The sequence below is a fragment of the Anser cygnoides genome, chromosome 2 (genome assembly GCF_040182565.1).
Source record: "Anser cygnoides isolate HZ-2024a breed goose chromosome 2, Taihu_goose_T2T_genome, whole genome shotgun sequence".
NCBI classification, from domain to species: domain Eukaryota; kingdom Metazoa; phylum Chordata; class Aves; order Anseriformes; family Anatidae; genus Anser; species Anser cygnoides.
In genome coordinates, this window is record NC_089874.1 from 155,290,068 (window position 1) to 155,304,987 (window position 14,920).

The window sequence follows — 14,920 nt, forward strand, 5'->3', positions numbered from 1 at the left end:
TTAGGTTTCGTAGTGATTTTTGTATCTTGAGGTAGTAAGAAAGTTGTCTAGCACAACAAGTTTTAGATTAGTATTTATTCTAGGGCCTGTACTGTCTTGCTTCACCATTTTTATGGATGATACCTCAGAGTGTGCTGCTCACATAGTCTTGCCTTTATCTGATATGTCTAGCTGCTGTACACTCCGTTGCTGACTAATCTGTTCCCAGAGTTTTGTCTTGCACGGTTCACAAAAGCAGGGACATCCAGAGACATTCTCCTTTGATGTCTTGTGGCCTTTCAGGAAAAAGCTTTTACTTGTCAGTAGTTTGTGCTGGTGATTTATTTTTTAATTATTTTTTTTACCCTCTTGTTTGCTACAGTGGTAGACTCTTGCCCACGTGTTCTTATTAACATGACTGTTTGGTGCTTTTTTTCCCCTGTATCAAAACGTTTAGGGTTTCAAACAGATAAAGAAATATTTATCTCTGAACAGTGCCCTGTCACTGTTGAAGTAGAGATGCTGAGCAGAAGCGGAGGAAGGCTGTGAAGCAGAGGATATGATTCAATAACTAGGCATATCTTTATTCATAAAAGAAAAACAGCATCAAAAACTGATACATGCTTTCAGTGGAAATGCTATTGGGTTTATCTTGTGTTCTCATCCTTAATGTGAAATTACTCCACTGAAACAATTGGAGATTAAAAAAAAATGTAGAAAGATTGTTCTTATTTACTCCCAATTTTCTTCAGAATATAACTTTTAACTTGAGGATCAAAATTCAGTATTTCATAATTACTGTTGTAACTATCTGTATTTTGGTCACATGATAAAGGCAGATAGATAATATAATTGGCCTGAAAACGTTTCTGTATTTCTGGCCTACATGTTGCAGGTGGATGTATACTTGAGTTGATCATCTCTACGCAGAATATTATAACATTGTGCAAGCAACACTTGCGCCATTTAAACTACTTTTACTTAAAGAGATTAAACTGAAATCCATGGTCGCGCTACCACAGGTTTCTTGCTGTAGTGTTGCAATAACTACTGAAGCTGTGTGTAAATATTAAAAAAAAAAAAAAAAAAGTTTTCAGTATGATTGTAAGTTAGGAAGCAAGAGTATTTCATTTTCCTTCATAAAAAGGCAAACGTGGGTAACGTGGTTGTGACTGAACTAAAACAGTCCTTCTTTGACGGTGATCAAGTCCTTTACTCGATCCTGCACTTTATCCTAGGAGCCAAGTCTAGTCCCAGGGTACTACCACTAGGCATTTTCAGCTTTAAAAAAATTAAAATTGGTTTATTACAGATGCTGGTTAGCAACCACTTCGATGTCCATACATGCTTAGTGTCAGTCCAGCTTATCTATTATCTCTAATTTTGCATAATAGTTGAGAGTTACAGTGTCAGTCTCATGCATCTCAGTAATAGGTAGCTTCAGTGAAGTCTTCAGAAAGAATAAGTGAGCTAAACTTATACTTCTTAAGAAGGATTAAGAATTTTTAAGGCTATCTTGAAGTAAGAACAACACAAGCAAGCTTTCTGTACTGCTAGTTGATTCTAGTTCTAGTATCTTATTCTGCAAAATTCAAGGTAGGCATGAAGCTGTAGCTTTTGAAGGCGAAAGTAACTTTCTGCAACATCTACTTCATCATTACGCTATGACAAAAATTTCTTTCACGATATTTTTGTGGCATTTAAGAAGATAAATGTGATCTAAGTTCTTTTAAATTCAATAATCTGAAACCAAGTTTTGTCTAGGCTTAGAACTCAAATGAAGGCTTTTGATTTTATGCATTGCATATTTTTTTAGATGATGTTTACTGGAAATGATTTAAGTTTAAAAAAAAAAAAGGTCAGGAATAGAATTTGATTTGGAACATAATGGAGTTGGCAGACTAAACACTTCATGCTTAATATAAACCTGTGTTTTTTTTGTCTTTTTCGAAAGAAAAGTTTCATTTCAGGAGGCGAGTATATGCTTAAGATACTACTTTAAGATCTAGCACATTAGCAAGTTTAACAAATATAAGATCTGTTTGGAATGTGCATGCTAAGCATGCAGAATTTGGATTAGATGGAGGAAAAGAGATAGGGACTGGCTAATTTTTTTGCAAATAAGTATTCATGGTAGAACGTACTTATAAGAAGATATTAAAGATCCATTTTTACGTGAATATTACTCTTAAATATTTTTGTTCTTTGTCTAATTAAAAGTGTGCGACTGAACAGAACCAGAACAGCAACAGTGGTTATCCTCTTCAGAGGCAAATGCCTATGCCGAGCACACTTATTCTGTCAGTAATTTTAAGTGTATTGGTGCCAATGGCAGTATGCTATTTTCAAAAGCAAGAAACATAGTTTGAGTTTAGCATGTCTTAAAGTAAGAGACTGTAAACACTAATGCTCATGCTCCATTTTTTTAAGCTATAGTAGATGTTTGTGTTTTATAAAACTTAGCTGTGAGGCTGGAAAGCCAACATTTTCAAAGAAGAGTAGAAAATATTTGTGTAGTGCTGTGCAACGAGACTGAAGGTTAGGTTCTTCTGCAGAGAAGCTCAAATTTATTGAAATCACGCAGAAATGTGGATAAAGAAGTACAGAGAGGAAAATAAACGAAAAAAAAAGATGGGGATATTAAGACTGCCCTTGTTAGAGCACGTATAAAGTATTCAGATAACTTAATTTTTCTGTTTCATGTTTTTTGTTTTATCTTTGATGTAATTAGGCGCGCGAGAGGGAGCAGATAGCGCCGGAGCTGAGATTAGTGACGGAAATCGAACCAAAAGAAGTGAGTTTTGAGGAGGGGTTTGAAGGAGAGGGAGGGGACTTGGCACGCAGGAAGAGGAAGCTGAGGAAAAAGCATGGATTTGAAATTGGGACAGAGGAAAAAAGAAGATATGACAGGAGACAATGTGAGCCAAGATCTAGGTGGGGCAGACCCTTTAGAATCTGAAAGGTGAGGGTAAGGAATCCAGTCTTGCTTTGGAATCAGCCAGTCACTAGGTTAATGGTGTTTTTTGTATGTGTGTGTATGAATGTGTGGCAGCTGGGAATTGTGGTGTGTCAGGAGAGGGAAAACAGCTGAATTTGTAGGACTGCAGAGAAGGCTACACCTAGGCTGTAGGTAGGCGAAGAGAGAATGATGTATGTGAGTTGTTACTGGCACAAGGGTTGGATTTTAGAAGTGATTCTGTTTTTTAATTCCCGCTTTTGCAGGTTTTTGCAAGGGAATACTTTAAAATGCAAGCGTTCTAGCCAATTAATGTGCAAGGCTGTTGGGTAATTTCTACTAACGTATTTCTTGATTGTGCAATTTCCTGTGCTTTGATTCAGTGAATCTAATTAGTATAATGACAGTTTTTCTCATTAGTGATAAAGTACTGATTTTTCTTCTAACTACAGTGTCCCGTTACTTCTCTCCTGCAGTTGTCTCAGCTTACTTGAAAGATGAATCTTAGAATAAAAAAAAAAGGAAATAAAAGTTTTTAAAAAAATATATGTAAGTGAAAAACATTTACTTGAGTGAGATACCATGGGAAGGGGGAAACTGGGCTGGATGGTGCAGTTACAAAACCATAGTCAGTAAAGTGACAAAATCAGGACACCAGGGACAAGTAGAAAAAACTTTTCTTGGCAAGAGCTTATTTATTCATTTATAACATATTCTTGTTGGATCCTTGGCTTTGTGTGTAACTGAATGCACCAGGAGCAAGTCCTGCTATTAAAATTTGGTGACTAGCGTGTGATATTTATGATAAGTAATGGTCTGCTCTTGTGATTGACTGAGTAGTTTTCTTTACGACAGCCTTGAGACAGATTTCAGAATGCACTCTGCATTAGGCTCCCACTGTTTTTTTTTCTCTAAAAGGTCTGAAAAAGATACAAACATCTAATTGAAGTAGGAATTACTGGGCTCTTCAAAAGAAATAGTTACCTTAGCATCTCATATGTTCAGATAGTCCTAACAGCTGCAGCTCAGCTGGAGTTCAAGGTTAAAAAAAAAAAAAACAGGAATTACCTGTGTCACTTCAGTGCTTATGTTTACTGCAAAGCCAGAATAAAGAGTGAATCCACTGAGCTTCAGCCAACTCTGAATCACAAAATCGAGGTTGGAGGGGACCTCTTGAGATCACCTCTTCCACTCCCCCTTTCAAGGTTCTCTCCACTGAGTTTAATCTTTAAATATTAACCTGTAAAAATATGTATCACCAACTAATGTCTGCTGTGGCTTCTGAATGTTTAACCTTTGTTTGTTTCATAGTTGTGTCCTGCCACCCTTTGTAAGCTCTATGTCTTGAAAGTAACCAAACAATGAAATAAAAAACAAAAGTCCTTCATGTTGCACTAGAACAGCTACCATTAAAACAAGTTACTTAGGCCAGTGTGGTCCTCAAAGCTTGAAATCTTCTTTGGAAAGTTTCTGATTTCAGGGTGCTTTAGCATGACTGGAAATGAAAAGACTGGTTAGAAGCTATTTTCATGCACTTTCATCGTAAGATCCAAGCTCCAACCATTTTACTGATCCTCTTCATCCCTTGGCCAGAGTACAGTGTAAGACTTCCACTCTCAGGTCTTCTAACTCCTCACCAGCACAAATAGCTCAATCCTTTTTTTGTCCTGCTGGATGGGCAAGGCTCTGGATGGACTGGAGCTAATGTGTGTGCTCTTTTTGCCTGGCCAAAAAAGAGGTATGTGTGTCTTTGATTGAGTACGCAGCTGGCAGTTGAGACGCTATTTGTGGCTGGCATGTCACCAAATGGCTTTGGTAGCTACCTGTTTTTTGCAAGCATTGCTAAAGTGCTTCCAAACTATTCTACTACATGATTGAGTGTATGCATCTTGCATTGGCAGTTCGGATGTGGAAGACATTATTTTAGAGGCATCGAACCTCCTGGTGTTTAAGTGCATAGCTTGACACAATGCATACATTCAATGACGTAAACATACTGAGTTATGGAAAAGGAAGAACATAACACAAGCAAAATTAATGTTTTCGTAATTTGTGTTATGCTCTCATACATCAAAGAAGACAAAGAAACCTCAGTAGAACAGAAAAGTTGCATTGAAACAAGATTGATTTACGAAAGTCAAGATGCTTTGGGTGCCTCATATGTTAACATAACAAGGAAACATTCCAGAGTAAAATACGGTTAATTTAAAGTTGGAAGAAAACTTCTACTATTTGTAAAACTCATGGGGAAAAAAAAGACAAAAAATCCTTTTTTTTATATTTGTCAGTGCAAATCTGAAAATGCTCTTGTAGCAATGTAGTAAATCATTAATGTTCAAACCGCATTCATATGTGTAATTCTTACTGGTGGAGGATGAACATTGCTATTGATTTTTATTTCACATGTCATTTCTCCACGTGAACTCTATACCTTGATGTTAAAATATTTGAAAGAGTACTTTCTTAATAAAGGTCAACACAAAATTTTTGCAATCAGATTGATCCCTGACACTCAGGAGACACAGGACAGGAGTCTGATCACTTCAAACTAATGGAAACAGCTGCCTGAGCCTTGGAGGTTCTCTCCATTAACTATAGGGTAACAACTTCATATATGTGCTGGAAAGTAGATGAATTTGGGCTGCAACTTCTGCTGTTCACTCGTTGAATGTTTTTATACGGTCAGATAAGACATCATCCAAAATCATACTTTATTATCTTTAGAAATGGATTCTAAAATTCAGTTGTATTATAGAGCACTGAAATTACTGAATGAAACTTGTAATACAAAAAGAGTGCTGTCCACAGCTACTCTGGAAGTGCAGATGCAGTTAGAAAAGACTTGTCCTTGCTTTACCAGTGTAATTCAGGAAGAGATCTGTCCAGTTCTGGAGCTGGCTGGACTACGCTTTGAGTTGAGTTTAGTTTTGAATAACATAAATTTGAGCAACAATGGCAGTGGTGTATTTCATACCTAGAGGTATCAGAAAAAGGGCAGTGTTTTGGGTGTGGGAGCTCCTGGGTTTCTGAAGCTATGATACACAAAATAGGTAGCACAGAACGCCGGCAGCCCTCTATGCAATGTTCTTTTGAAGGTATTTTGCTTTTTATCCATGTGGCGTACTGATAATACTTCAGGTTTACTTAGGCAATTTGGGAAACTCGTTTTCACCTTTACCACTCCTTGAGTACTAGAGATAATAATAAATTCAACTGTTTATGAACACTTCTAAATGAAGTTCCACGGGGTTTATAAGTATTTTCTCTTAAAGTCTAAGACAGTTTTTAATACTTATTTAACCATTTTTTTCCTTTTTGGAGGATTGGATAGCTTTGGTCAAAGCTGCTGCTGCAGCAGCAGCCAAGAACAAAGCAGGAAGTAAACCTAGAACCAGTGCAAACAGCAATAAGGATAAAGAGGATCGAAAATGGCTAAAAGTTCCTTCAAAAAAGGAAGAAACTTCAACCTCTACAATCATGCAGGAAGTCCAAAAAAAGGAAGAGGAGCCTACATCTAGTGACACATTTGGTAAAAAGAGATTCTTTAAAAGATAAGGCTGTTTTATTTTGTACCATTGAGTTAGAGTTCACATTGTTAATTTTGCAATGAAATAATAACTAGTATTTCTAGAGTATGTATCATTTGTTAGTAGGATGCTAGGTATGATATCCAATGTTAATCAGTTAGGAAGTAATTTTTATCAGTTAACTCGAGTTAGGTCAGCATTTATCCCTTGTGCACAAATTCTGACCACCTCTAATGAGGACAACACAGGCTTTTGAATGGCTTTGTTGTATGCCCCAGTTCATGTTCCTGGATCTTCTGTTACTTCTGAGAGAACCCTCAATGCTGTTCTAAAAAAAAAAAAAAAAAAAAAAATCCAGTATTGATGGTTTATCCATATTCAGGAAAGGCTGAAATGATTTCTGGTTTGATAAGAATCTGTTTAAGTCTTTAACCAATACATTTCTTGCAACAATGAGTAAAAATGACAAATCCACATCTAATGAATCAGTGTATAATACTAAGTCTTTAGAATACGCCAGTTTCAATTTTCTAATAGCTGTAAAGGTTCTTAACTCCAATATTCTAATTCTAATACCAGTTCCGAAATACTAAATATTTTGTGTTTTGTTGCATGTTAATGAAATGTGTGTTTTAGATTTCTCTTTATGTTTAAAAGTAGGATTTCCTGTAGTGGATGTTCCAAAGATGGCCTTTGTGCAAGCAGAGAGCACGTTATCACACAAGAGGAAAAGTAATCTAGGCAACTCATTTCAGGCAAAGAGAGCTCGTCTTAACAAGATCACTGGTAAAATATTTTTTGTTGTTGATATTTTTTGTGTGTTTTAATGTAGTTAAATACAAATGCTTCCTTATAAGGTATTAAAGTAGATCCACAAAAGCATATTCATCCAGCAGGTATTCATTAGTCTTTTACTTGTTTAGAATTTTAAAGGAATTTTTATAAAGTAATAAAAATCGACCTTGTTCATAGATTCAGAGTATGGTCTCTGACTTGAGCTGGTATGTGGGATTTTAGCTTTATGAGAAGGAGACCATTCTGAACTTCTAAATTTCTTGAGTATGTGTATTTGTTTTGATTCCAGCCACACAATTATCTGTATTATCGGGTGAATTTGGTGTTTGTACAAGTTCTTAACGTTTTCCTGAGTTATGTAGCTCCACTGTAAATTAACACTTCTGTTGGAAAAAAGAAAAAGTTCAATTTTGCCATAAAGTAAAACTGTTGCTGAACAGTTTGCAGTATGTTTTGTAAAAGTATGCAGCGGTAACCTTCTAGTTGAAGCAATGAAGGGCTAAAAAGTTTTGGGTTTGTGGTTTTTTTTTTTTTCAATGTCTAAGGAACACACTTTCTATGTTTATTACTGAAAGGAATTAAAGGAAAACGTATATAGCTATAAAAACATTTTATACAACAGGAAATCATATACTAGATAAATGATCTTTAGAATTTGAAAAATGATCTTTAAAATTTGAAAAATGATCTTTATTCCAAAGTTCAATGGAAATCAACTTAAATACAGAAAAATTATATCAACTTGTGTACCTCACTCCCTAGGCCCCTTCATAAGCAAAGTGTATTTCCAGTATTGATTCTGTCAGTATTTAGAATGAGGTAATATCTTTGTGCCTGGGCTGGGAGAGTATCATAATACATTCAAAAACTAGGTGAAAAATTTGTGACGCCCATCTTAATAGAGTGCCCCTTGGACAGATGGTAAGATAGAAATGCATTCCAGTTTTTTGAGTAAATAGCATTTTGTGTGAAGTCTGACAAACTGTTCTACACTACAGGTGAGGTGTTTTTTATTTGTTAGTAGTTGTGGCAAGGTCATTTATGTAAGAAGTTGTATTTAAAGAAATAAGGCAAAATTAACCTGGTTTACTAAACCCGATGAGGGATTCATTTTTTTTTCTGACTTGTTTTGGCTGTTGCAACCTTTCACAGATCGGCTGCTGAGGATGTTTAGTCAGTTTCCTTATGAGTATAGTTCTATTTCAGTGTCTTTCGATCAATATTTTAAGCTAAAGGAGTAAATAAATTAAATGGCCCAGTATGGAACACGTAAAGGAAGTGGTCTTCAAAAAAAAAAAAAAAAATCATAGCCTCCAGAACTCCCTTTTCTGGAAGGCTTCTTATTTAGTACTGAGTTTAGTTAACGGATGCTTGACCAATCAGCCAGATTTCTGCTCTCCTTTGCCCGTACTGTGTACACACTGAATCAAGCCCCAATTTAATTGCTGCTCTGAGCAGTAGAAGGCTAAGTTATGTACTAATGGTATATTACGTTTTGTCTCTCCCTCTCTCTGTATATAGGGCGATATACAGAATTACACAGCCCTGATATATTTCCTTTCCATAGCCTTTGAAACATTAGTAGCAGAAGATACCAAAACCAGCTGAAATTCTGTAGCTCTAGAAATGATATTTTTCTGTGCCAGTGGAAAGGTTTCCCTTTCCTAAGGAACATTGCAAGGAAAAATTGTAATTCAATGGACTCATACAGACTGAACTTAATAATCAGAGTATACCTTGCTGCCATGGACTTCATTAGTTCCAAAGCAGTTCCTGTTTGTTGCCGTGAAAGTGTACTCTTCTAGTTGAGAATGTTCTCATTCTATGGAAGTGAATTAATTCTTTAATTATAAGATGAAATTTGTCATTCTTGATAGTTACTCTGTTTAACTGTTCTCTAATTAACGCACTTCTGCAGCTCATACAGTAGTGTGTTTTTTTTTTTTACTGTTGCTTATAATGGAGTATTTTGAAGCTGTTAACTATTGGTGACTAAATTTTCTCTTGCCTACCTGCTTATTTTCGGTGCTTGAATATCTGTATATAGTCATTTGTCTCTAGGATGAGCTTTAGTGTGTGATTTGAAGGAAGGTTCTGGGTTACGCAGGCATACCTATCAAAGTGGCTACAAAAGAATAATAAAACACTGTAGCTGTTACGAAAACATTCCTTATGCAGTGGCTTATGTGACTGCATTGGGAACATAGAGCAAATGAGGTGGCTGTAAGCAGCTGCTTGAAGGGAACTCTTTTTCTGAATTTAAATTTAAACTCAGCAGTCAGTATTTGTTGCAGGAGGATCTCTCTGTCTGCCCCAAGGGCTGCATCGGTTCCTGGTGTTCTTTGTTCACTGTTTAACAAAATAAAATTGTTCCCTGTGCTTCTTTTTCTCTCGCTACTGAGGGAAATTACATTTCCCAAAGGTGAAGGATATCTTCTGCTAAGCATGTATTAATGTCTTCTCTAATTAGTTTTTGCCTATGGAGTGCCTGCTTCCACCTCTCCTGCTGCTGTACTGATTCCTAAAAGAACATCTGCAGTGAGAACAAAACACACCTGCCACCTCATGCTTTTTTTTTTGTACATGTTACTGACCAGAGACAGGGAACTTGCAGTTAGTTCTGCTGCTCTAGAGGCTTGTGGAGTTGTCATTGTACAGGCCTGGTGACTGGTTAGAGAGATGCCTAATGGGGTAGAGAAGAAGGAAGTAAGGGAAATATATTCACAAGTCTGACAACTGAAGTTGGTTTCATGGTTTTACTTGCTGAGCACTGAGCATCTAGCTAGAAAAAAAATGATCCCATAACATGAGTTATTTTTGCTTTTGACACATTTAAGCACTGTCAGACAGGAAGCTGTCTTCAGACTTACATTGATACGGACAGTATTTTGATTCATCTAAGAAGACTTTTAAAAGAATTAAGCAGTAGTTGTTTTCTTAAAAATACATTTTTTTTATACTTTGGGGATTTTTGTTAAGGCGGACAGAAATCAAAAAAGACCTTATGAAAGGGAACTTATTATAAATGGTTTAGGATGTGTGTAGTATGACATGCAGGGTAATGATCTTTTTCCTTTTTTTTTTTTTGCAAAGGTTATGAAGCTTTTATGAGGCCTGATGTCAAATCTTAACTGATAATGTTTGCATTAATATAATGGGGCTAAAAAGTTTCTACTTTGCAGTTAACTTATTTAGCTGTAAAGTCAATTAGTTTTCGTCTCTTATTATACGCATGGTGTTCGGAAAAGTTTACTTAAAACATCATTGCTTTCTGGTACATTGAAGCATGACTTAATGGAATGTAAAAAATAAATGAAAAGAAGTGCTTAGTATTCTTGTGGAACACTGGAAAAAAACAAACACACATGCCCATAGAAAACAGTGTGGTATTTCAATAGAGAGCTAACACGTTTCAGTGTCATACACATTTCCCAAGAACCCTGGCTTCACTAATGTGTAACTTCTTGGCCATTGTATTTTGTAAATTAATTTTGGGCATATCTAATTTTTCATGGAATGCAACAGAATTTCTTCCTTCTCTCCCTTAGAATCTTTCAGCTCAAGTTTGAGGACTTAAACCCTCCACCCCCCTGATACTGATGTTCCCAGGGATTATAATGGCAACTTCAATTTATATTTTTATTTTTCAGATGGTTATCAGTTCTGCTTTGTCTTATGACATAGAATTTTTCACTTATAGTCAAATAGTTGAAGTTAGTGTGTGAAGTAGAACTAGCTACCCCTACACATGTAGGGCTACAAAGATGGGGAAGACGTATGAGGAACGGCTGAGATCACTTGGCCTGTTCAGCCTGAAAAAGAGGAGGCTGAGGGGGGACCTCATCGTGGCCTACAGCTTCCTCACAAGGGGGACTGAAGGGGCAGGTGCTGATCTATTCTCTTCAGTGACCAGCGATAGGACCCAAGGGAATGGTGTCAAGCTGAGGCAGGGGAGGTTTAGACTAGGCATCAGGAAGAGGTTCTTAGCTGAGAGGGTGGTCGCACACTGGAACAGGCTCCCCAGTGAAGTAGTCACTGCATCAAGCCTGTCTGAATTTAAGAAGCATTTGGACTGTGCGCTTAGTCACATGGTCTGAATTTTTGGGCAGACCTGTGCGGTGCCAGGAGTTGGACTCGATGATCCTTATGGGTCCCTTCCAACTCGGGATGTTCTATGATTCTATGTAGCCAACAAACAGATTTTTGTTTGTAAGAATTATTCTCATATTGATGTTAACTTCCCTTTTATCAGTAGTAGTGATACTGAATAGGAATTCATTAAGGAAATAATCATATGCTGATATATTTTCTCCCAATATGGTTTTTGTTACTGAGGTAACTTGAGAGCTCCACTGCCAAGAATATTAATTTGGAAACTGAATCCCTTGTTCTATTCTAAGCAAGGTTTGCATGTATTTAATAGAGTTAAGTAGACATAGTAAAAATTCTGAGGGGAATTTCTTAAAGACTGGAAAAGGGAGAGGTAGAAGAAGATTAGAAATTATTTTCATCTTTCAAAGTTTAAGTAACATAGCCTTGGTTTTAAAGCTCAAGCACTTGGGCTTTAAGTGCATGGTAAGACGTTATTTTTAGAATTGATTGCTTTTCATCTTGCTTGTGGAAGTGCCAGAGAAACACTTCATCACGTTAGCAACCTGGTTTCTTCTAATTAAAGTGTTTAGCTTTGTGTTGAGCTGTTTCAGGGAGAATTATGTTGTAGAAACAAGCAGACCATATTTCTTGTCTCATAATTTTGCTCTGTTTTCCACAAATCCTTATTGCAAGTTTCTAACTAAACATTTCTGCTATTTTTCTCTGAAGGTTTATTGGCATCCAAAGCCGTTGTTGCAGATGGTGCTGAAAAAAAGGAAGGCAACAAAGAAACAGCTCCAGTCCTGGAGCAGGTATGAAATGGTAGAGTTTGATTCTTTTGCAAGGTTCCCACTGGAGTGTGCCATGGAGATATAGTACCTACAACATTAAAATTTCCCCTTCAGATATAATAGGGAACTGAAAATTGACCTTATGTTTACATTTCTGGCAGAGCCAGAAGTATGGAATTTAATTGTCTCAAAATGCAGCGTTAATCTGAATTTTAGTAATGAGATTCTGTTAGTTTTCTGCAACAAAAGTGGAGCCTCCGTGCAGCAAATGCTAGGAGGCCAGCATCCCAAGGTCCAGATTTGTAGCTGGAACCATGACTAGCATAGGAGAATGCCCTTACACAAATTTAATTTGTGTTTGAAACAGGGTTTTTGACATCAAGTAGAACTTCTTTTATAAGAAGCTTATTTTATATTGTAAGAATTTGGTGTTGTAGGCTTGTATGTGTTTTATGAACTGCTCAATGAGCCATACATTTTGCAAGGGTGTGTATTTTAATAAATACAAAAAAGAAACATTTTAAATAATGTTAAGGGTCTGATTTTTAAACCTGCATATTTGCAGGACCTGAAAGCTGCCATTTTATCTTTGGCTTATTCCATTTTGTTCAGGCATTGCTTGACTCTGAGTTGTGCATTATCTTGCACATTAAAAGGGCTGAATGCCTAAGCATGGTAAAGCAAGCTAAGGATGAACGGTAGTATTGATTCAGGACATCTTTGCTTTCCAATGGTTTTAAATCAGAGCCTTAATGTAGTTTTAATACAGCTTTTTTGTATTCATTTTTCTTTAGAAGTAGCATTTGAATAAAATAGCCTTGCTGCCCGCACTTCTTAAAAGAGCACTTCTGTTCTTAAGCCCCGGCACACTCTGAATAGTCCCTACCCCAGAATTTATTTGATATTTTGGTTGTACTGGTTCTTTAGAGCTGATAACATAATTGCATTGCTGTGGTTTTTCCATTGATGCTGCATTGGATGCGAGTTTTGTCAATGGAACATGATTTTTCTGTTTTGAATGCTGTCACCGTAATGGCTGTATGAGCCACTATGGTGCCAATGCATTGACTGATATTTTGCAGAAAGGTTTACAGTGTATTGACATGACATTCCATTTCTCAAATTTTTGCATATTAAATATGCTATGGTTTTACTGCTACTGTGTGTGATATCTTCAATGTGCAAAAAACTGTGAAATGGCTTACAGCATGTTGTTTTTGGAAGAATCATTACAATGTAAATCTTACCATGCAGAATCCCGTTAAGATGAATGGGACTTTGTGGTTTACATAGACTGTGTATGCAACAGTATAAACTACAGTGCATATTTACTAAAAAAAAAAAAAATATAAAAAAAATTGTTACTACTTAGACATAGTAACTCGGCTGTTTCTGTTTTGTTGATTAGATATTAAAAAAAAAAAGATGTCTCTGTCATTGTTTACATGCTAATGGTCTGAAAAAAATAATTCTTTTGAAATACTGGTTAAGCTCTTTTAAAGAGGCATCAAAATCCCAAAATGTCATATGCTTTCTCTTCTAACTAAAAAGAGAAACCCCACAAGCTTTCAAATGAGGGGAGGAAAATTTGAGCTTAAAGCTATTTTTTACTAAGTTCTTGTCCAAATCCAAATTAAAATGGCCGAGTTATAAACCTCCCCAAAAGGTTTTCCAATAGCAAAGCCGGCACCCCTTAATTAGAGGTTTTGTCTGCTACTGCTATAAAATTGGGTAAAATACCTAGTAGGGTTTTTTAATGATGTAATACGGAACATGGTAGAAGTATTCAGGCCAATAGCCGAAAACTTACTTTGTTGATGGAAGTATATTTTATTTATATTTATATATATATATTTTTAGTTTACAATTGTCTTAAACCCAAAACCTCAGACAATTAGTTGCAGATACAGTAGTTTATTTAACTGTATTAGGGTATGTCATGTTATATTTCTTTTGACCAAGACCTGCTTAGATGAATAACATTAATTCGTTAAGGTTTTTAATGTTAATTTGTCCTGTTAAGAGGTTGAGCACCTTATCAAAATATTAATTTAATTTTTTTAATCTTGTTTAAATAACTTTGTAATTTGAAAGTAATGGATGCTGTAGTAATTAATGTCTTTCACATCTGTGAAGATGAACAATAAAATTGTTTATTTACAAGTTACGACTCTAATTAATTTCTGGTAATACCTCTTATAACCAGCATAGGTATACTCTTCAGTTCATGGAGTTTTTTATTTAAATGAATAAACTGCACTTAATACGTGTGTATTACGGAGTTATTCAAGGTAGAACTGATTTCTGCTGAATGGGACATTTTGCACTGGATCTTTACATGGTACTTGCAGCCAGCTATTGATATAGCATTCAGGGGTGCCCTTTTACATGCATCGAATGTGCACTTACGTTTGTTTCCACTGGAACTCTCCATGTTCCAGTGGAAAGTAATTTTTTATTTAAAAAAAAAAAAAAAAAAAACAGACCCAAAGCCCTCAAATAATCAGAGATGTGACATTTCTTTTTAGCTTGGATAAAGTGGTGTGCACGTTCTAGAAATAGCTTTCTACTTTGATAATTATGGCTTTATAAGATGATAATGTGCTGAGTGTTGTAACTGGGATGAGAGAGGGGACAGGTTTAAGAAATTATGTTCAGATACTGTAATTTGCCTTTATTGGGCAAGTTGTGTAACACGCACAGTTTATTCAGTAATGCAGAAAGTACTTCCTGCTAAAAATCTAAAATGCTAATGTCTGTCAATGCATGTGAATTGCATA

The 14,920-nt window shown here is 36.0% G+C and overlaps 1 protein-coding gene across 9 annotated transcripts in view; it reads left to right on the top strand.

The window, feature by feature from the left end:
* The window catches only part of PHF20L1 (PHD finger protein 20 like 1), a 54,480-nt gene that overhangs the window by 11,688 nt on the left and 27,872 nt on the right, over positions 1-14,920 (top strand). For 5 of the 9 annotated variants that reach the window (XM_013197334.3, XM_048049757.2, XM_048049750.2 and 2 more), the window contains exons 6-9: positions 2,711-2,773; positions 6,257-6,464; positions 7,120-7,248; positions 12,079-12,161. In XM_013197334.3, coding sequence (XP_013052788.1) covers positions 2,711-2,773; positions 6,257-6,464; positions 7,120-7,248; positions 12,079-12,161 — 483 coding nt within the window. The remainder of the gene's footprint in view (positions 1-2,710; positions 2,774-6,256; positions 6,465-7,119; positions 7,249-12,078; positions 12,162-14,920) is intronic. The other 4 variants (XM_048049763.2, XM_048049791.2, XM_048049767.2 and 1 more) reach the window with 3 other exon arrangements.